Source organism: Zosterops lateralis (assembly GCF_965231275.1).
Source record: "Zosterops lateralis genome assembly, chromosome: 10".
In the NCBI taxonomy this organism is placed as follows: domain Eukaryota; kingdom Metazoa; phylum Chordata; class Aves; order Passeriformes; family Zosteropidae; genus Zosterops; species Zosterops lateralis.
In genome coordinates, this window is record NC_139770.1 from 21845956 (window position 1) to 21867947 (window position 21992).

Below are 21992 nucleotides of genomic sequence, written 5' to 3' on the forward strand. Positions count from 1 at the left end.
GTGGTTGCCTTTGCTCCTCAGTGAGCTCTGCCCCAGGACACCCTTCCTGGCCACCTTCTACAGTCCCCCTGGCCAGGGTCACAGCTGTGACAGCCACAGCCTCACCCCTCACTCAGGATGCCCCACACACTGAGGGAAGGGGACTCAGCCAGGACTTGGCTCATGTCCCCCCATGCCCTTCAGGGACATGACCAGACAGACCCGCTCCCAAATCCCTCCTGAGAGCTCACACACTCACTGCTCACACCGACGGCTCCCCTGTAATAACCCAGGGCTCTGTCACTGCCATTAATTATCTATTAACACACCCCATCATCTTAGCTACTGCCCAGTCCCATCTCAGGGGGTGTGAGCCACCTTCAAAAGCCACCTGGCTGGTTCTCCTGGGGCTCTTATACCACCTGTCCTGGGAGAAGACTCATGGGGGCAGGCTGGGATGGGCAGGAAGATCAGCAGGGCTGGAGTCAGACCTCCTAGCCATTCCACACTCCCATGGGGCCACGAGAGCATCAAGCAGGACCACCAAACTTTAAACGGCTTGAACAGTTCCCTTCTCAGTGATAGGTTTCACCCCTGCAGCACCAGGGAGCCCTGCACAACACTTTTGGTGCACCGGGCAGCAAGAGAGGGGACATCAGGAGCCCTCGCTGGGGCTGGCAGCTCAGGCCCTCAGATGCTAGAGGAATTCTCCAGATTCCTGCACCTTCCCCTCGCTGTGCTAACCCCAACCCTACCTACAGCTGGCAGCAAGACCTCCAGCATCCCTTCCCTCACACTTCTCTACCTTTGAGCTTCATGAAGCCCTGAGGTTTTTTTCTTCCCCTGAGTCAGGGAAATTTGAAAGGGAAGGCACATGGGACGTGCGACCTGTCCTGAGTGTTGCCAGGGCACTGTGAGGACATCCCATGCTCAGCCTGTGTCCCTGGCTCAGCCACAGGCACAACCCCAACCACAGGACAGGGGAGGCTGCTGCAATCCCACATCCCAGACAATCCCAGCATCAGCAGCAGGGCTGGCACTGGGAAAGGGACAATTCAGATCTGTGCTGCTTCTCCTTTCCATTCTCACAGAGGTAAAAGACACAGAGCATCCTCACCAAGTCCCAACTTCAGGAAGACAGCAAGGCACAGAGCTCCCCTGCTGCATCCATCCCCATGCAGAACACCACCTTCCATTCATGATATCGCTCCAGAAAGGCAAAAAAAAAAAGCTGGCAGGGAGCCCAGGGATGGCTCTGCCCCCGAGCTGCAGTCGTTTCATGTGGCTCCAACGCCTCTCACACTTTCAAAGGCACACCAACCCAGTTAATGGATGTCTCACAGCCCACTGTGTGTGTTCTGACACAGCCCCTCTGCCAAGGAAAAACAACAGTGAGCGTGTGTGGATGTGTGTATATACAAAGGCTTTAAAGAGGACGTTGCTTGCATTTTTACAGCTTTGTTGAAGGGTTTGTTGGTTTGGGGTTTTTTAATATAAAAGCCTAAAGCAAATATAATCCAGAGAAAAGGATTTAAAAAAACATCTTTAATACTTCACCTACATGCATAACACCTGTAGAGCTCTAACACTCCCCAAGGAACATGTTTTATAATAAGTGTTTCAGGCTGAAAAAAGACAACTGCTCAGAAAAACATTGCTACTGGCCAGTACTGCACACCCTGCCAACATGAGTGTTCATTCAGGGACACAATTAAGTCTTTCAGGGATGTCCACCCCAGGAGCTGCACACCAGCTTTACAAGCTTTAACCTTCAGGTGTTCCCCACCTGCAGTGAGGTGTCTGTGCCATGAAATCCTCTCAACTGGTCACAGCAGGAACCCACACCCCTCCACTGTGTGAGCTGTATCCTCCTGCTTTATCCAAGGATCCAGTTTGTTGCAGAATAATAAAGTTTTAGCTCTTTTTGGCAAATAGAAACAGAGAATCTAACATGCCAACCACACTGCCACCTTTAAACCTTTCAAAGAATCCCAGAATGGCTGGGCTTGGAAGGGACCTTAAAGCTCATCCCATTCCACCCCCTGCCATAGGCATGGACACCTTCCACTGTCCCAGGGTACTCCAAGCCCTGTCCAGCCTGGCCTTTGACAATTCCAGAGATGGGGCAGCAACAGCTTCTCTGGGCACCTGTGCCAGGGCCTCACCTCCCTCACAGGGAACAATTCCTTCCTAAAGGAACACAATGAACAACGAATTTCTTTTGATGAACACAAATGCTCACCCACTGGCTTCAGCTGAGTAAACAGCCACCAACTAGTTCTCAAGTCAACACCAAATTTTAGTCCTCTGAGGTGAATTTCTGCCTACATTTTGTTACCTTTAAGACTGAGAGGTAGATAAGGTCACTGAGTGGCTTCAAATGCCCATCAACAAACCCACATCAGTCACTTAAAAAGAAAGGGTTTTTTTTTTATTTTGGAACAGAGATTTGGGGCCTATGGAAACTCTGAGTAGGAAACTGGCATCCGAGAAACCTGCTTGAGTGGAAGCTGTCCCTGTCCATGGCAGGGGGTTGGAACTAGATGGTCTTTAAGGTCCGTTCCCATTCAAACCGTTCAGTGATTCTATGATCTCTGTGTCCTCCTCAAATCCAAGTGCTGATACCAGCACATTCTGGATGAATTCACCTGTTGTATGTTCCCAAGAACTTCCTAGGCCAGACACATGATTATAATATATAATGTTTGTAAGGAGCAAACTACACATCTGCCCACCATCAGATTTTTATAGCTTTCCTTGAATTACCCAGCCACTGCCAGCATTAGAGACAAGACATTTGCCTGGAAAGTCCATGCTATCATGTCAGCTCTTCCACTCCCAAAGCATCCCATGTTTTAACTGGGTTAAAATGAAGCCTTTCACTCTTTTGAAGCAAGTCTCTTGGCTGTGTGGTTACTCATATACAACATCCACTGCAATACATTTGTGTACAACTATAAAAGGAGAAAATATAATCACTTTATTTCCAGTATACAGACTAAATCCCACCATAAAATCAAGATAATGAGCAAGCACACATGAATAAAACACTCAGCACTTAAGCAAACCCCACTTTCGCCACTTCCAGCATTGTTCCCAAAGGTGGCTGCAGTACTCCCAGGAGCAATCTTCCCTCTACTCCAAAAAACCACTCCCAGTTTGCATGAAGTGCTGCATTTTCCTGTATGCCTTGAAATACTAGTTAGGTACAACACTATTTCATCTTCTCTGCTCCCAAGCTATGTCCAGTCCCACTCCCACCCTGACATCAAAGCCACAATTACTTCTACAAGGAGGTAAAATCAGCAGGTTGTAGCAATACAGCTCTTCAGAGGTGCAGAACGATGACAAAGTGTGACCTGCAGCACAGACAGCAAGACAGAAATGCTGAGCAGTTGTACCACATACATGCACACTCTGTAAAGCTTTCTTCATGGTGTGACTCCTTCCATGTCACACTTTTTCACATTTAAAAACAACAAACCAGCCCTTGTCGAATTTAGCCCATTGAAAGCTGCCAACAAAATTGGATTCCATGTGCTGCTAATGGGCATGTTATTGCTTGTAGTAAATTGGAGAAATTTGGACCTACACGTGAGATTGGCTTGCAAAGCAGAAAGGTCAGCAGAGGGCCCTCAGCAGTTTTAGGAACTGACCAGCTGGTATTTGCTGCACTCCTCACACTGGCTACAACACTGCAGTCCAAAACACACACTGTACCTCGAGCAAACAGCCCATCTTCTCTCTCTGGCTCCTATTTAATACACGAGAGCACTCAGTGTAGAGTGTCACAGGTAGTTTTTGTAAGTCCATCGCTCTCATCTTGGCTCGGTCACCCAAAAATGAGTGACAGGGCTGTCATGGCAAAGCAGTGCCAAATCCTCTCAACTCATGTGTCACCAGAGTGAGCTGATATTCTTGCAGAGCTACTAACATGCCCAGCAGAGCAAACACATCCTCACTGGATTTTCCAACTGCCAATGACTTGCCTCGCCCAGGTGAACTTGGACAATCCAGCCTTTACACCTTGTGCCTCTAACTGAGTGTAAAGTTTACAACTGAGTGTCTTCAAGGAGTAATAAAGCAGCTCTTGGGATTTCTGCCAAGCCAACACTGACTCAAAGGCTCAGTACAAACTCACAGTGTTACGTGGGAACACCAGGCCATTCCAGACCCCCAGCCAGTCCTCACAGCTCACTCTCTAAAGTTCCTTTCTTTGCTAACACACCCTGCTTTACAGCCTCTCCTGCTAACTACACTCTTCAAATCAGATCTGACTGCAGCTGCTGCCCTTAACCTAACAAGAACAGAATGGATACAGAAATTCCTGTCTACTGCTGCTCCAGATGCAATGCTACCTATAAAAACACAACTAATTCTGCCAGCAGATGCTCTCCAACAGCAGATGGGTGAGAGAGGGCTGCAGATTGCCAAGTCTCCAGGCTTTCCACACCACAAAGTAAGGTAGCAACAAGCAGCCTTTGAAAGAGCATTGTCTCTGTATTTTTCTCTACCATTAAATCCCTTTTCCACACAACTTAGTGAGTGAACTAGAGGCTTCTCTGGAGCAGTGGAAGAAAAGAGATGGTAAATAAATAACGAATTATAAGAACTAGGCCAATAGTTTTACAAAGTTTTCCTTTTTGGTACCAGCACTGAGCACTGCTCGTTTCCAGGTGGAGAGAAATACAAAACACTTCAGTCTCTCTGTGAGCTTAAAGTCCAAGTGACTTCTGCACAATCTGCTTGGCAATTTTGTTAAACTGTTCTCTGTCTTCCCGCCACATCTTGGAGGCGTCTACATTGGCTCCACTTTCATCATTTGGCTCTGAAACAAGAAAGACAAAGGTAGGTGGGCAATGGAGCTTCTTACTTCTTCAGGAATGCCACTTCCCCAAGGCTTTGAAACACTTTTCCTGCTTGAGACTGCAGAAACACCAATAAGCAAATCCAATGACAGCTCCCGGATTCCCAAAAAGCTCTGATTTAACTGACCACAAGAGAAAGGATATCACAACAAATTTGAGTTTAGGCAAGAAACAAGTGGTACAGGAGCAGGACTTTCTTTTGTTTGTGCTTTCAGCAGTGGAGCCCCACCATGCACATGGCCAACACACTGTGGCACCCCCAGTGCTCTCAAGGGCTTTCAAACCCGCATGTTCCTCCCCACAGAACATCTTTTTTCCTTGTTCTCCGGCTTCCCAGACACAAAGCCCCTCCAAGCAGGCCACCCAAACAGGCTGTCACTTGTTGGGATGGCTTTTTCTATTAAAAACCAACAAAACAATCCAAGGAAACCCATAGAATATGCTTCCACTTCTGCAACATCTTTCATCCGATGATTTCAGAACATTTTATGATGCACATGGAGTGCTGAAGTCCCAGACTTTCCCCATTTTGTATGGAGGTGAGCTGAAACCCAGGATTTACCAGGTCTGTGGGCAGCATACAGCAGGACACTCTCCTGGGGTTCCAGAAGGCACTAACACTCTCTGTTCACTTCCCTTGAACACCAGTCCACACCCAGCCCAGCCCAGTTCATGGGCTCCCATCCTTCTCCACAGGATCCTGATGGTCCACCTTAAAACCCAGCAAGTGTGCAGCTCACCCAGTCTGGTAAATTCAGGCTTACACCACCAGCAGAGCCAGGGCTGAGAGTTTTCCAGTACCCTGAAAGAAGCTGACTACTGGTGTTTTAGCCTAATTTCTCCAAAAGCCATGGGAAAACAGGATGCACAGGCAGAGAACCAGACCAAGTCACTCCCATACTTCCCAGTGCAGGTAAGGCTGCACCACAAACCAAGCTCTTGGAAGCCATGGGAACCCCACAGGTACTATTTGTCTGCACAGCTTCCTAACTGCAGGTTACTATTCCAAAGCTAAAACAGTCCCATGTAGGAATCTGCTGCTTGCTCTATGGTCAACTCTGCAGCTTCTAAACCCATTTATCCTTCAAAACCAGTTCTAAGGGACATGGCTTTGCCCTCTTCAGGCAATTCAGTGGCTCTGTCCACTGTGTGGAAAATGATTCATCTTTCAGAGGGCTGCACATGACAGAGCTGATCCACAGCCCTTGTTAGATTTAGGGAAAATGCTTTGGGAGGCTCCCCAAGAAGTTTTTCACCCCAGATCTCTTCTCAAGAAGCCTTCCTCTGAACCAGAGATGGCAGAGTGAGGCATTCCCAGGCCGGGAATAACAAAGAGAAACAGAGTGTGCTGGCATCTGAACTAGAGACCATGGACTCCAGTTTACTGTACTGGTTAGGCCTGATAACCTTTCAGCTGCCAAAGCCAAATCCAACCCAGGCTGTAATCCACAGCATTAAAATCTGAATGGGCAGCATAGCAAATACAGAGAGGGTTTTGTCCAGGAGCAAGGAACCAGCTGAGCCTCTGGGACCACCAGACCCATCACTACTGTCTCAGTTGGTACCAAGCTGGAAGGAAAGCCTTGCAGTAACCCCCAAACAGGAACACCTGTTACTAATTCAGCTGCGGTTTGTTTCCAATCCTTCTCAGAGCACTGGTTTACTAATAAATAAATAAATACCAGGGCTTTGAGAACTGTGCTTTGCTCAGTGAACAAAGCAAAAACCAAGAGGCAGTTCCAGCTGACTCAGGAAGGGCTGGCAGGACAGCAGTGCTCACCTGCCAGCATGCTGACGACTGACAAGAGGATCTTCTCCACGCTCTGCACAGGACTCCACCGCTCCGCGCTGCTCTCGTATCCCATGGGATCATCCCCAGGAGCATGAAGGATGGAGATGCACACTCTCCCATCTGGGTAAACTGCACAAAAAGTACACAGGATTGGTTGTTACTTAGTGGAAATGCTCAGCATCTCCACATCAGCCTTGAGACTTGGCTTTTCTATTATTAAAACTAAATCCAGGTTTAAATTTCCTCTTTAGGCAAAAAGACATGAAATCTGAAAGACAAAAACTTAGGACATATCTTCTTTAAGCAAATCTAACAAACTCCTTCCCCAACAGAAACCTGCTGGGAGCACTTGTATCATTTAATAATCAGTGACAGGCTCCATGAAAAAATGAACAATATAGCCTGGTGGAATAAGGCACAAATTTATGCACAGACACAGCTCCAAGCAGGTAGCCAGTCTTACTTAAATGGAAATGAATGCACTGAATGCACATTGGAGTCCTCCACTGGACTGTGACCATTAAAAGGATTACACAAAAGAGGGAAAAGTTATGTTATATGTATTATCAACATGAGAAAAAATAAAGTGTTGTTAAATATATTATGAAGAGTAGAACTGATCTTTTTTTGAAAAATACTGAGGTGCAATCAGAAGAATTCCCACTACCTTTTTTTTTTCTTAAAGCTCAACTACATTAAAGCACCTGGAAACAAGGAAACCTATGAATTAAGGATCCAGGTGCTTCCCCTCCCACCTTTAGCAAAAGTGTCTGCAACAGTACAAGTTGTCTGCACAGAGACTGAGCTCTACTGACTTGGTAATGAAACCAAACAAAGGTTGGAGAGGCACCACAGAAGAAAACACTGCTCTACCAACATGGCCTAACTCCCCTGCATGGCAGGCTCCTGAGGAATGACAACGCCAGTGCAATAATTTCAGGGCTTCTGCTCCTCAGGTGACCAAACTGGTGCCATTGCCAGGAAAGCAGGACAAAACGAAGTGGGAATGACTGCTGGAAGCAGCAGGGCTCATTTCCAGTTCCCTCCATTCACCCAGCTACGTCTGCCCAAGCATATAGGCACTGTGGAGGACTTTCATTCACAGCCCTCCCTGCAGCCCCAGGCTGGGGACTGGAGCTGGTGTAACCATAGCTGGAAGGGGTGAAAACAGCAGGTGCTGACTCAGCACTTCTGGCAAGCCAGGAACCCACTGGCAGAAGGGATTTCACTGGTGAGGGAGTCTCCTGTTTCTGTGCAGTGCCTCATTTAAAACAGCTGGAACACAGCAGCACAGCCAAGACATCAAAGGCTGATTGCAGGAAGATGTATGGATCTTCTCTCCCTCTGTTCAGGTGAGACCTACCCCTGTCCAGCTGTAGGGCCCCCAAACCTAAGGATGTGGGGCTGTTGGAACCAGTCCAAAGGAGGCCACAGAGAGATGCTCCACAAACAGGCTGGGAGTGCTCAGCCTGGAGAAGAGAGAGCTCCACGGAGACTTCAGAGCCCCTTCCAGTGCCTAAAGGGGTTCCAAGAGAGCTGGGCAGATACCTGGGACACAGGGCAATGGCTGCACACTACCAGAGGACAGGGTTAGATGGGATATTGGGAAGGAAGTGTTCCCTGAGAGGGTGGTGGGAACCTGGCCCAGGTTGTCCAGAGAAGCTGTGGTTGCCCCATCCCTGGAAGTGTCCAAGGCCAGGCTGGGCAGGGTTTGGAGCAACTTGGGATATCAGAAGGTGTCTCAGCCCATGGCAGGGGGCAGAACAAGATGGGTTTCAGTGTTCCTTCCAACCATCCTTCCCAAACCACCTATGATCCTATGATCTCCCACAATGATGCTCAGTGCCAATGAAAGCAATGCCATTGGTCACTACTTAGTTACTTTTGCCTAAGTATCCCAGAAGGTCATTTTAATTTAAGAGAAGACAGTTCTGTGGTATCTCAATTCCCCCTTCACATAACATAAAAGATGAGGGGACACACCAGACTTTTTAAACATTTTCCTTGCTATTTCTCACAGGGAGAGGAATAAACAGAAAAAGCACAGCCCAGGCACCCCTTTCTGGATAGAAGCAGCCCACCATAACCCCAGCTGAGAAGAAAGATTCAAGTGTCTGCTTCAGGTGATCTCAGCTTCAGATTAAGGAGACTCCAAGTCACAGGGCTTTAAAGAGCTGAGCTGACCATCCAGTGTGTTCCAATTATCTCATGGAAGAAACACCCATGTGTAAAGCCAGTCTTTAACACAGGAGTCAGGCAATTTGTGCTTCTCCACACCCCATTCCTCCTGGCAGTGCTGCACACAACACAGCTGCGAGCAGTGAACCTCAAGCCAAGGCCACAGCTGGAGCTGTGGCGACAAGGATTTGCTCACGGAGACCAGTCCTGGCAAGAAGTTTGGGTACATTATTCCAGCTGGAGCAAGGTGCTGACACGGCTACACTGCTTCCAAGTGCCCTGCTGTGGACATCAGAGCTCCAGAGGTGATGCCACACTGCCTTGGGCATGTCCACACAGTTCTATGCTGGGACATGCAGGTGTGTCTTCCACAGGCAAACAGAAAGATGTGGATTAAACGGGCAAGAACCTGCACAAGTGGTGCTTCCAGAAGGGAGTAACAGAGAAACTTCAAGAAATTGCACAATTCCTTGTATATAGGGTGAAATAAATCAATTCCCAGGTGAGATTATGACCTGTGTTTTCCAAGTGCAAGAATGCCAGCTTAAGAGGATGCACTAGGCAGGAACACAGTGTTTGCCTTTTCCTGCTCTTGAGAGTCAGGGACCTGACAGCCTGAACACAGACCCAGCCCATCAAACCTGGGCAGTAATAAACAACCTTTGCACAATCCATGTTGATTCAGGAGATGTCAAAAGCAATGACTTTACAAAGAATTCCAAGGCTAATTCCAGAAAGTAGCAGTCCAGGCTGCTTTTTTCATGTCCAGGGCTCAAACTTGTTAGCTGTACTTCTTGTCACTGCAATTATTCCCACTGAAGAGTCTTCAGATAATATTGTCACCATCACAGACTCACTAAGGCTGGAAAACATCTCTAACTCAATCAGTATCACAGAGCAAAGGCCGGCAAAGTCTTAATATTAAACACCTGTAAATGTCTGCTTGGACAGAGCACTCTGTATTTTGGAGAGATCCCCCAGAAATGCAAAACCTGTGATTTCATGGGGCAAAAGCCATGCTGCCTAATAAAGCTGCACCCATCAACGACTTTTCAGTCATTAAATTAACACCAAAAGACCTAAATACAAGCCATAGAGCAAGACTGAGTTCATGGTGTGTTGAGACAATGCTCTCAGGCACACGATGGGATTCTTGGGGTATTCTGTATAGGGCCAGGGGTTGAACACCATGATCCTGATGGGTCCCTCCAAACCCAGCATATTCTATGATTCTGTGTCTGGATAGAGCCTGTATTAATTCACTAAGTCTCACATCCTGTACAGAAGGATGGAATTTGCTGGAATCCTTGTTGGACTGTTTATGAGCAAAAGTTTTAGGAGGAATAATGGGATAAAGAGAAAAGGATCCTAAGACAGCAGAACTGGGCAGCTGAATGCTCGTGCTGCCTGCTCAAGGTTGGAAAGGGAGAGAACCACCCTTGGGAAGGATGCCAGCTCTCCTGCTGCAAAAGTTTCTTTTTAAGTTGCATAAGCAACCCACCCCCCGTGCATCCTGCTGCATCAGACTCACTGTTGGGATGGAACATCTCACAGGTGAACCTCATCTTCGGAGGACTCAGCGGGTAATCTAGCGGGAAGCTCAGGATAGCAGGAAAAACTCCATACTCAAAACAGGTGTCTTCAGGACCCCTAGAAACAGATAAAATGTTATTCAGCCAAGTTTTAAACAGCTCTTTTCCCCCAATTCTTGTCTAGTGAGACATGTGAGGCATGGGTTACATCGTCTTCTCCAGGAAACAAAGAGTTAAGTGCTCTTACCCCACACCTCATAAACTTAAATCCAAATATGAGGCTTGGGAGGCAAGGGGGAAATCAAAGCCTGCACGCTAAATTACTAGGAAGGTCACAACACTGTTTAATTAGCAGGGTGTGTCTGGATATAATTGGAGTATCTGGCTCCAAGGCATGTTCCAGGATTTGAGTGTCTGCACGTCAAGCGAAAGCAGAGGCAGGTGTGGGACTCCTGTGCCTTTGAAGATACTGTTATGCTGTACAAGACAGAGATGTCAAATGTTGGAGCTCAAAATTAATTTATAAATGCCACAGAGATCCCAACTGCAGTATCTAGCACAACCACACAAACACTTATCACTGTCTGATGCAGAAAGCACAGCAAAGGCTTGTAAAAATAAAAACACAGCTCAGAGACCATAATTGCCAGAAGAGATGCAGGACAACAACGTGTCTTTGCAGACTTCAGTATGCCCTCCCTCGAGTGCAGGTGGAGAACAAATGTCTTCATCAGGGCTCTAGTAGAAACATTTCCTTATTGTGTTCAGAATCTAGTTCAAAGTGCAATCAAGTTGAGAACATAAAGACAACTATTTTACCCGACCTACATAAAACACTTGTGGAAAGTGAGCAAAAAACAAGTTTATTAGCTATGATTTATTCAAACTTGATGAACCATCTGGAAGTTGTAACACAAACATGATTTCCCTTGATTGGAAAGATGACGAAAAAAGCTTCAGCACTGAAAATCGTTGCCAAGACAACCTCATGTATTTAGTAAAAAGCCATTCAAACAAAGGTTCCACTGTCTGGGAAATAAGGGTTAGGAATATATTCATGCCTCCTCCTCCCAATACACTTTCTCCATGCCAGAAAGAACATTAAAGTTGGAGAGCAGCAAACCCTACAGCGCTAGAAGACTTACTGTCTCAAATTTTGAAATTCAAAAGACTTGGCTGGTAGATAAACACAAGAACTATGTGATTTAAACATGAATATTGACACTGGCAGGTAAGGTAAGAGAAATGCATCAACATTCTGCAAGAATAAAAGCTAAACTGTTTCAATGACTTTGTTCCCTTTCTGGCCTTTTCCCTAAATTTAGTCAGGATTCAATTCACATCTGAGAGTAAACTGAATGCATTTTTTCCTGACCATTTTAATTCCAGCTGCATTTTAAAGGCTTATTGTTGAACTTCTGAGAGTATGTACATACAGGCATTGAAAAGCTGGTGGGTGTCTATGTTCTGTTTTGAGAGCAAACCCACAGCCTTAAGGGCTCTTCTGTCAAATACACTCAACCCAACATACTCCATTTTAGGCCTTGTATTATGTGAGCAAAATGCTTTTGTTTTTAGCCACTCAGCGCTGCCAGGATCAACTTCAAAGAAATTATTAAAGTTAATCCAAGACAGCATTTGCAGCTACAAAACACTCAGCATTTGAACTTGACAGCATCACTTTTAGCTCACAAAGGACACTGGCAGGGCCAGGGAGGTAAGAGCATGGCAGCTGCCGCAATCACACCCCTGCTCTGCAGTGATTCCAAAGCTGACAGAAGACAAAACATGAAAATGAGAAGCTTTGACCTCCAGGAGCTGGCTGTTACTCAAGCAAGGGACAGAGGAGAGTAGTGGGTATCTCCCAAATAGGAGAGAGAAGTACCTTGAGGAGGACAGCTAATTGGAGTTGTTTAGTTTAGAGAAAAGGCTCCTCAGGGGGGACCTTCTCCTAAAACTCCCTGACAGGAGGGTGCAGCCAGGTGGGGGTGAGGCTCTGCTCCCAGAGAACAAGAGACAGGTCAAGAGGAAACAGCCTCAAGTTGCAACAGGGGAGGTTTAGGTTGGGTATTGGGAAAAATTTCTTCCCTGAGAGGGTTGTTCAGCCTTGGCACGGGCTGCACAGGGCAGTGGTGGAGTCACCATCCCTGAAAGCATTCAAAAAACATGTGGATGTGGCACCTGGGGACATGGTTTAGTGGTGGATTTGTCAGTGCCTGGGGAATAGTTGGATTTTATGGTCTTAGAGGTCTTTTCCAACCTTCACGATTCTGTGATTCTAATTCTATAATCACAGCTTCACGTACATTTGCAAATGGCTTATTTGTAAAAAGATGCTGGAAAAACACCAAACCCCACAATCATCAGATGCCCAAAAGGGGAATGGAAACAAAAGTCATAAGCCTAATTATAGATCTAATTACCTTTCTAAACAGCTTTGTGATAAATTGACTTCAATTTATGCTGTTTAGTTTTCAAGCAATCTTTAGGCTAATAAAGTTCTTAACCATTGCATGCTTTTGTGTCTTTTGGGGATAAACTGGAATAGCAACACACATTTGTACATGCCAACTAAAGAGGGCAAAACTTGGCCTTGAAATATTAAATCTATGAACACAACACAGCCTGAAGGACCTCACGCAGCGCTAGGGAATTGAGCAACATGAGGCAAACTCTCCTGAAATGATGTTGCAAAGATCTGGCTCTCAACAATACCCCCCACCTCCAGTCTTCAGAAAGGTTTTCATATGGAGATCTTCAGTTCTGTGCCCATCACACTCATTTTAAGAGTGTAAGATCTGTTCTCTCCTTTATTATGATCTTAACATTTATATGTTTCACGTTCCTCCAGCATTGCTGCTGCAGATAAGAACACTGGAGATACAAATTATTATTCCCATTATTTAAAAATGCATTATTTTATCTCCAAGCCAAGCTCTTACATCAATCTATGTAACATTATCTAGAATACCTTTGAACTGATAAATGAGAGATGCCTTTTCTCTCTTAGGTCTCTTTTTTTTCAAGTTATATGCCATTATATGTGCACCAGCTTTATATAAATTGGGGGAAGGAAATAAAGTATTCTGTTCTTTTCACAAGTATGTTTCTTACCGTTTGCACTTCATCTGTTGAAAAATTTGAAGGCAGTTTTACTCCCATTTTCTCATCTGCACACCCCATTCCCTGAATCTCACACAGCACATTTGAGATTACAAAACACTGGAGGAGATCACCACAGACAAATACAAACAAGTCATGTAACTTACTTTCCAAAGGTATTGCAAACACTGCTGCTAACAGGATTTGTAAAGAGATGAAAGCAACCAAATATGTTTTGGGTAAACATGTTTCTATTGTATCACAGCTCCAAAATTGAGCAGATCTTAAAATATAACTTTATTATGACACACACACAATGCAGAAACCAAAATTAAAGCACCTCCGCCTCTCATTTTACGCTGACAAAGACCTAAAGCTCAACACTCAGCACTTTAAAGGGCTTTCAAGTCTGCAAGCATCTCCTCTGTTCTTTAAGGATGTGACGGGAAACATCAGAAAAGGGATTTTCTAGGCAATTCAGAAGTACTTCTGAGTGTCCCTCAGGAAACCTCTACTCAGCCACACCACTTGTGCTAGGAGGAAGTAACAATAAGCAGGAATTTCCTTCCATGTTCCAAGAAGTGCATTAAACCCTCCGGGATTTCCACGCTCCCAGCTGTCTGACCTGAAATCTGGCCCATTATGAAGCAGATGTGCTGACTATGCCTCTTACAGAAAGTCCAAGACCCTGCAGCCAAAATCTCTGGTGTCAGGCAACAAAACAACCTATTTCCATGCTAAGTGTTTATTTTCAGAGGACTGAGCTACCAGGAAGCACAACCTGTTATCCCAGGAGAAATCGCTGCACATAAGCAGAGACATTTGCCAACTCTTGCCATCAAGGAGCAAACAAGCAGTGGTAACCCAAACCTCCACTCACCAAGGTCTAAAATAACTCAGAGGCTCTGGCTTGCCATGCAGCAGGATCACCCACACAGCCCCTTGTGTGGAATAGGGAATTCGCTACAGCTCCCCATGCTTTGGTATTGGAGGCACACCTGAGCCCAAGAGACAGAAATCTTGTTTCTCATCCCTAGACAACACAATCCAAGCAAACTGAGCTAGGAAAACTCTGCCACCCACGCCAGCTGAGAATCTCAGCAGTCAGCACTGGTGGTTGCAGGGAAAACCAACTCAGATCACAGCGGGAATGGAGCGAGCACGGCCACAGTCACTGCCTGCTGCCCCAGAGCCCTCCAGGACAACCCAGCCCTGGCTGCAGGAAAGGAAATCGCCAATTCTTACCAAAGGAATCCTGAAATACAGAGCCAGGTTCCCCCCCTAACAACAGACCACCAGCTTCAAGATGGACTCAGAGGTCTGGAGCTTCTTCATTTTTTAATTGTGCAGTATTTGCATAAATTGTCAGATGTGAGTGACAAACGTCTTCTTCCATCTCCTCTAGCATTTTAGAACCTTATTTTGTAAATATCACCAGTTATCCCATGTACAAAGTTCCCAAAGAAGGTACAGTGTGGGGAGGACTACAACCAAGAGAGAAGACAACCTGTAGGCTGCTGGGCAAAAAGATTTTGTCTTTTCATGGCAAATTTTGCTACCAATAACCACACCCATCTGGGGAGTGGAAGAGAGAGAACACAGCCTTGTAAAGGAGTCCTCAACACCCCCAAAACACAGTAGGTCATGGTCAGAGCTATTCACCAAGAGAAGAGTGAATCTCTTTCTACACAAAATGATTGCATCCAACTCTTGACTACACCAACCAATTGATGAAGTTTAAAGAACTTCAAAAGAATTTCTATTTCAATTTCAATACTTTTTTTGATTAATACCTTTCAATATTTCAAGAAAAAATTTGAATAGTAAATAAACTAATTTTAGACATTGATTTTTTTTTCTCCTGTCACTAATAATCTGTATTTTGCTCCACTCAAAACTTGTCTTGCATTTGCAGTTAGGCAATGTTCCAACAGGTATGTGTGATCTACAAGCAACTGTTTGTTTCCTACAGTGTTTGTAAATGTAAATTATATCCAAGAGAGCCCAAATGAGGATTCCTGACAAACTTGCAAGCTTATTATTATGACACCGGTACAAGAAGTTATCATAACAAGTTGTACACATCACCAGTGCTGTCACTCTGTTTAAAGTCCAAATGTTTGGATCAGAGTTTCCATCTCAAGGCAGGCCAATGCTGATGTCATATAGAACTGATAGTACTTTTTTACATTCTTGCTCAGCACAGCAACTGCTGATTTCAGGAACCAAACAGTATTAACTCACATGATGAGGGCTTCCCATTCAAAGAAGTTCTCTTCATTCATGGGACCTGTGAAATAGAACAGAACAAGACTCAGTGCTACCTGAACACAAGGTTACAGCTCCAGAGGGCATAAAGAGGGTTACAGCTCCAGAGTGCACAAACCCTGCTCGGCTCCTCACCTGCCACAATCCCCTCGGGTGGGTTCAGGGTCAGCTCTGCAGAAACAGAAACACAAGGAAGGTTGAGGTGACCTGCAAGCCCAAGCATTTCACATTTCAGGGGGTGTTTGAGTGGCCATGGCTGAGCACAGGGGCCCCACCACCATTCCTTAATTCAGGACAGTGTTCTAGACAAAGTTATGTGGCATTTTGGGGTTTTTCAGGTTCCTAGAACTAGCCTTGGAATCAGAACTGTTTAGGTTGGAATCATTAAGGTTGGAATCACTCTAGGATCATTGAGCCCCCTGTCTTCACAGGGGCAACAATTTAAACCTGAGAAGGAAGACAAAAACATTTCACAAAGCCTTGGAAATGTTCTTCTCTTGTACCTCTGTGCAAAACAGGATACCATAACAGCCTGAAGTTTATATTCCCGTAACCTCTCTGCATCCACTCAGGTTTGATGCACTTCAGTGCAAAACCCAGAAAAACACAAAAACAGGAGAAGCAGACATATGAGAGAATTGACAAGCAGCTCTGCTCCTTAAATTCAATCCAACTTCTCCTGCATGGCCTGGAAAATGTGAGTTTAAAAAAAAAAAAAAAAAAAAAAAAAAAGCAGCAATAAAACAGCCATAGCTGCACAGGCAAGTTTGGATCCATCAATCCTCACTTTCTCTAGGAAACCGATACAATTCCAAATTCATGAAACAATCTTCAGCATCAGCTCCTTACTTGAAGCTGGTGAAGGCCAGTACACCATGTGCTGATAAAATAACAACCAGACTTTCCCCTACCTAGTGGACTGACCACCAGTTTCTAGTTTCTGATGTTCTGCAGGGAGGCAGCAGCAGCTGAGGCACAGCTCAGCCACAAACAGGCAACCACTGGGCCAGCAGTCCTGGGGACTCAACACCAGCCCCAAGGCTCTGAGTGAGCCATGGGGCAGCTGCTGGAACTGGCGGCAGGAGGTGACACTCCCAGCTGCTTTTCCAGCACAGTGTTTCCTCATCAGTGGCCTCTGGAACACCAGTGGCCAGGAACACACAGAACACAGCCACAGGAACCACCACACACATTCCCACACAGGAAAACAAACAGGAACAAACCGACCCAGGGAATATGTGAAGTCACAAACCAATAAATGAGACACTTGACCTAATTTCTCTCTAGGCTGTAGGTGAAAACTATATGGGTAGTGCTGCACAGAACGGCTGTCTTACAACAGCTCCTTTATTGCAGGATTCAAAGAAGATGCTGAGATGCATTGCAGGAGAGACCATGGAACTCTTCTGTTTGATCAGGGTGCCTTTAACCTTGGCACAGCCCTCTCTGAAGTTCCAAAGCCCAGCAGCAGATTGAAACTCAGCCTTACAGTTTTCCACACCTCCTGGCATTCCATGGCAGGTTTTTCCAGCTTCACATTGGGTCTCCAAAGGCTTTTCTTGTTGATGTTTTTAGACAGAAAGAGGGAGATGCCAAACGCAGGAGCTCCTGGAATCATTTTGCTCCATCTTGTGGCTCTCTCTAAGAAGAAAATCCCTCTGATGTTTCCTATGATTTCTGGAAGAGCTGGCATCAGTCCCTGCGGTGGGCAGCCACACGGAATTGTGTCATACAGCACTCCACTCTCCACAAGGAGAGCAGGGGCAATGGGAAGAAACAGCCAAAGCCCACAGAGCAAAGGGTCTTTGTGAGGACAGAGGTTCAATTCCCCACTTCCTTGCTCAGCTCCCCCCTCAGAGAAAGGTTTCCATCCTTAAAGATCAGGTCAAGTAGGAACTGGGCATTCAGGGGCACAGGAGCTTTGATTTTGAGCAGCTGCTGCTGCACCTGGTCATTTAGAATGCAAAACCCCTTTTCCACAGGGATGGTGACATCCTACCCTGTGATTTCTCCAGAGCTGTTCAAAAGGAAGCTGCAAGCCCAGTTTTCAGAGAGGCACACCATGAACTACCAGGAGCTGACACAGCATCAGCTGCTGCAGCTCACCAGAGCCTCCAAAACAGGGTCACTTTAAGGGACTGTTGTAGGAAGTGTCCAATTATTTCTAAGTGAGCAGCAGAAAGCAGTAAAAGGCTACAACCAATGCTCTGATCACAGTCAGAGTGACTCTGACAGCCCAGCTCGGCCAAACAGCCCCACTCAGTGTAGAAATTTTCCACAAGAGCCAATCTAAACCTCCCCAGGTGCAACTTTTTATTTGTTCCCTGGGAGCAGAACCAGACCTTGTAAGCTTAAAACAGAGCTGATACTAGAAAAGTGTGATGCTTCTATTAGGAATTCAGGGCAGATTTGCTGCACACACACAACCAGTGCCTTCCTTTTAATTCCACTGCTCTTTGTGGAGTCATTATCAGCCAATTGCACCTTGGAGATGGTTCTCAGGAGAACTGAAAACACACCTTCGTGTTAAAGCACTGAAGAGGCTGAGACTGACTTCTCTTCATTAAAAGAGAAGTTCAACAGTATGGCTCCTAAAAACTGCAGCTGTTTAGCAAACCTGCAAGGGGATTAAAAACCCTGGACTCAGGAAATATTATGGGCATGTGCTCACTGCAGTACCTGACACATCTGGACTGAGATGCTTGAAAACAGTCAGTTTTCTTCTGACTCCACAGAACTCTCCCCAGGCAGAAAGGATGGGAAGTGCTCACTGAAGCACTGCCAGGTTCAGAAGGTTTGTTATTTCTGTGACTGCCCAAATCCCACAATTAACATAAATCTCTTATTTTCAACCCCACAGCACTTCCCAAGAAACCTGTTGGCATTACAATCCACTGCTCTGTTGCCTCTTTGTACGAGGGAGGAAATCCAGTGCATACAATGGGGCACTACAATTCTCTGGTCTCTAGAGATTTAATTCTTCCAGAGTAACCCATTTTAGACTTGAAATTTCAGCCATCATAGAACATCTTCAATATCTGGCACCAAGAAACAGTAGACATAGAAAAAGAAGGTTTTCATCTCTTAACTCTCACAAACATAAGCTACTGAGACACTTAGGTCAAGCCCTAATACTATTATATATCTAGAATTAACAACAGACTCTGTATCTATATCTAGCTCTAATTAAAAATATGCTCTTTCTTACATCTGATTTTTTTTTTTTTAAGCTTTAGCCAAACTAGTTCTGGCAGAATAGAGAGTAAATGTGAGAAAGCAAAAAGTCAAACATGCAATGATCTAAATGAGAACAAAAACCACAATCCACGTCATCCAAATGTCCACAGGCAACATTCCTTCCTTCTGCAAAAGGGAAGTGCAATTTCACAGCCTCTCCCAAAATGCAGTAATATATCTGGGCTCCAACAGGTAGAAAGTCCTCACAACGTCAAGAATTTTTCACAGAAGGAAACAATAAATCTTTAAGACTTAAACATGTGTGCACACATGCACGGGAAAAGATGAAAGACAAAACTGAAAAAGGAAAAAATAGAAAGAATTACAAGTCTGGTAAGGAAAACACACCCACCAGAAAGGCACTGACTGCCAAACACCACTGTCACAACTAGAAGGAATTGAAGGGAAGAGATAGAGGAGAAGAGGGAAATGTGAAAGAAAGAAAAGAAAAAAATGTGTCCACAACTTTGTATATAACACACACAAGATTTCATCCAAGGTGAGCAGTCAGGAGAGGGTCACTGAAAACCATTTCCATACCCACATTCACCCAGGGCCTCACAGCACCCATGTCCATGCCAGCAATAAACATCATGAGGAGGGAGAAACTTCACACTGAGCTGAATCTCAGACTCCAGCCCTTGCTCTCTTTCTGCAAAAAGAGGCAGCAGAACTACCTACAACCAGGAGCTTTTTTTTTATTTTATTTTATTTTATTTTTCAAAATAACTTTGGCTGAAAATCTCTCCAGGGCTAGGAGCTTCTGAAGAGCCACAATTAACTGTCAGTCTTTAGAGAAACACTAAGGAAAGGTTGTAAGTCAGGCTCGATTCTGAGGTTTGTGCTAAAGGAAAATAAACATTTATATGCGGCAGAGAGGAATCAACAGACACCAAAACGTCTGGCTTTTACTGCACTGCTGCAGCTCGGGTTTCTAGAAAGCACTGTGCAGTCAGCCACTGTGAATTACTTTCATTTCATTACAATACTGTGTTTTATTGGGGTTGGGAAAGTGCTTGTAAAGGTAGATCACAGACAAACCATTATCTCTGTTCATGACTAGTGTTACCCTGGGAAGCTAGGCAGGGAAGATTCACCTCATTCCTGCCTGTGGCATTAAGCCAAAAATCTTTCTGAGGTCATTTTTCCTAAAGATTTCATTCATACAAGACACTCCAGTAAGATCTCTGTGCTCCTCAACAACAAAGGATCATTAATGCTTTTTTGAGATGCAGGGGACTGATACGAGAGGACAGAAGCAGTGCCAAGGCTTTCTGTGGTTGTTTTTCAGGTCACTGCCTCTGGATTACAAGGGGAAATGCAGATTTCTGGGGCACACTGTCAGCAGAAACTCTGCCCACACAGCCGTGGGGCTTGTCACCACCCCGAGCTGCCCAAAACCCTGTGTGACAGTTCAGCTTAGAGAGCTGTGCTCTGCAGAGCAGCCTGAGAACAGGCACAGTGTTGGCAGGAAATGTGTGTCTATAAATACTCTCTTTCACACAGCCTGGAGTCTTCCACTAAATGATGACAGAAACAAGTCCCCATCCCTGGACAGCCCGGGGAGCACAGTAAGTGACCTTCCCTGGAGCAGGAGGCAGTTCTCACAGCCCAGCTCCCTCCATCCCCACCAAACATTTCTTTTCTCCATTCTACTTCCTTGCTGTAAATAAAAGCAGGAGTATTCAAGCCCAAAAGCACCTAGGTACACAAACAAATATTTCTTGTGGACAAAAGGCACCTTTGGACACCTCTGAAGCTCATCAGGGAGCAGATGAGCCATCCCAGAAGAACTGGGATTCCGAGATTCCCAGCCCATGGCAGCAGGTCTCTGGTCTCTGGTGAGGATCACTGCTCACCACCCCCTGCTGTCACACCCCACACCGATTTTTAAACAAACAAATCTATGTCCTTCATTACTAAATTGGAGTTTAAATCCTTTTACTAACCACTCTGCTTCCATTAAGGACTCCACAGAATTACACAATTGTTCCAGCTGGAAGAGACCTTAAAGCTCATTTCATTCCACCCCCTGCCACGGACAGAGACACCTTCCACTAGCCCAGGGTGCTCCAAGCCCCATCCACCCTGGCCCTGGACACTTCCAAGGATGGGGCAGCCACCACCAGAAGGTATCTGCCCTGACAAACACCTCTAATTACCTCTGATGTAACAGAGCTCTGCCACAGAGATTTCCATACCTGTATTCTGTTCCATCTGGAAATTTTAATAGGGAAAAACATCAAAATAACTGGCCACTTGCCCAGGGTCCCCAGCCTCCCCCTGACTGAGGTCCTGGAGCCACGGAATCGCAGAAGTGTCACCGCACTCCGCCCTCCCCTCGGTGTCGCAGCGGGTTCGGGGCAGGGCCCCCTCCCCACAGCCTCCTCAAGGCCGGCCGTGCCTGTACCCGGCCCCTGGCCCTGGCCCCCGCCCCGGGAGCTCTGTAGGGACGCAGAGAGGACCCTGCGGCCGGCGGGTGAAACAGCGGCCGGCGGGGCACGGGGAACCGCTCCGGGCGGCCCACAGGGAGGCCCCCGGCCGGCCCTGCCCTGCCCCGCGGCCGTCACGGCCCCGCCCGGCCCGCGGGTCCTCCCGGCCTTTGGGAGCGATCCCGCCAGGAAGGCACCGCGAGGGGCCCAGGGAGCGCCACTCACGCTTGTACTCGGCCATGAGCCGCTTCAGCGCCGTCCCCGCCATGGCGCGGCCCCGCCGCCGCTTCCGGGTACGCGGCCAGAGCGGCCCCGGCTGGGCGGGGCGCGGGGCGGCGCTCTACCCCGCCGCCGTCTCCTCTATGGTAGCGCCCAGTCCTCCCGCCGGCACCGCGCCAGGCGGGAACGCACCGGGAATTCCCTGTGCCAAACGACGGGAACGCGGCAGCTGCTCCGGCACCGCGGGAGGACACAGGGGAATACGCAAAATGCCCCACGGAGCGGGGGCAGTGCGGGTTTGTAGCCGGGCGCCCCGCTGGGATTCCCTGGAGCGGCCCCCACACGGCCTTTCCCGCCGGGACGGGCCGCAGGGAGCGGGAGGCCC

General features: G+C 46.6%; 1 protein-coding gene across 1 annotated transcript; it reads right to left on the reverse strand.

The window, feature by feature from the left end:
* Nucleotides 1-2938: 2938 nt before the first annotated feature.
* UBE2G2 (ubiquitin conjugating enzyme E2 G2) lies at nt 2939-21690 on the reverse strand. Its single transcript, XM_083868327.1, has 6 exons — nt 21614-21690; nt 15855-15890; nt 15696-15741; nt 10349-10467; nt 6628-6768; nt 2939-4807 (listed from the first exon to the last, which is right to left on the reverse strand). The coding sequence occupies exons 1-6, from the start codon at nt 21654-21656 to the stop codon at nt 4695-4697; spliced, it is 498 nt and encodes a 165-aa protein (XP_083724453.1). The 5' UTR covers nt 21657-21690; the 3' UTR covers nt 2939-4694.
* Between the last annotated feature and the right edge of the window lie 302 nt (nt 21691-21992).

Coding starts and splice junctions, on each gene's coding strand:
- UBE2G2 (XM_083868327.1), bottom strand. CDS start 21,656: ATGGCGGGGACGGCGCTGAAGCGGCTCATGGCCGAGTACAAGC. Junction 15,742..15,854: donor ACCCGAGGGGATTGTGGCAG/GTGAGGAGCCGA, acceptor TCTATTTCACAG/GTCCCATGAATGAAGAGAAC. Junction 6,769..10,348: donor TGAGATGTTCCATCCCAACA/GTGAGTCTGATG, acceptor CTTTTTGTGCAG/TTTACCCAGATGGGAGAGTG.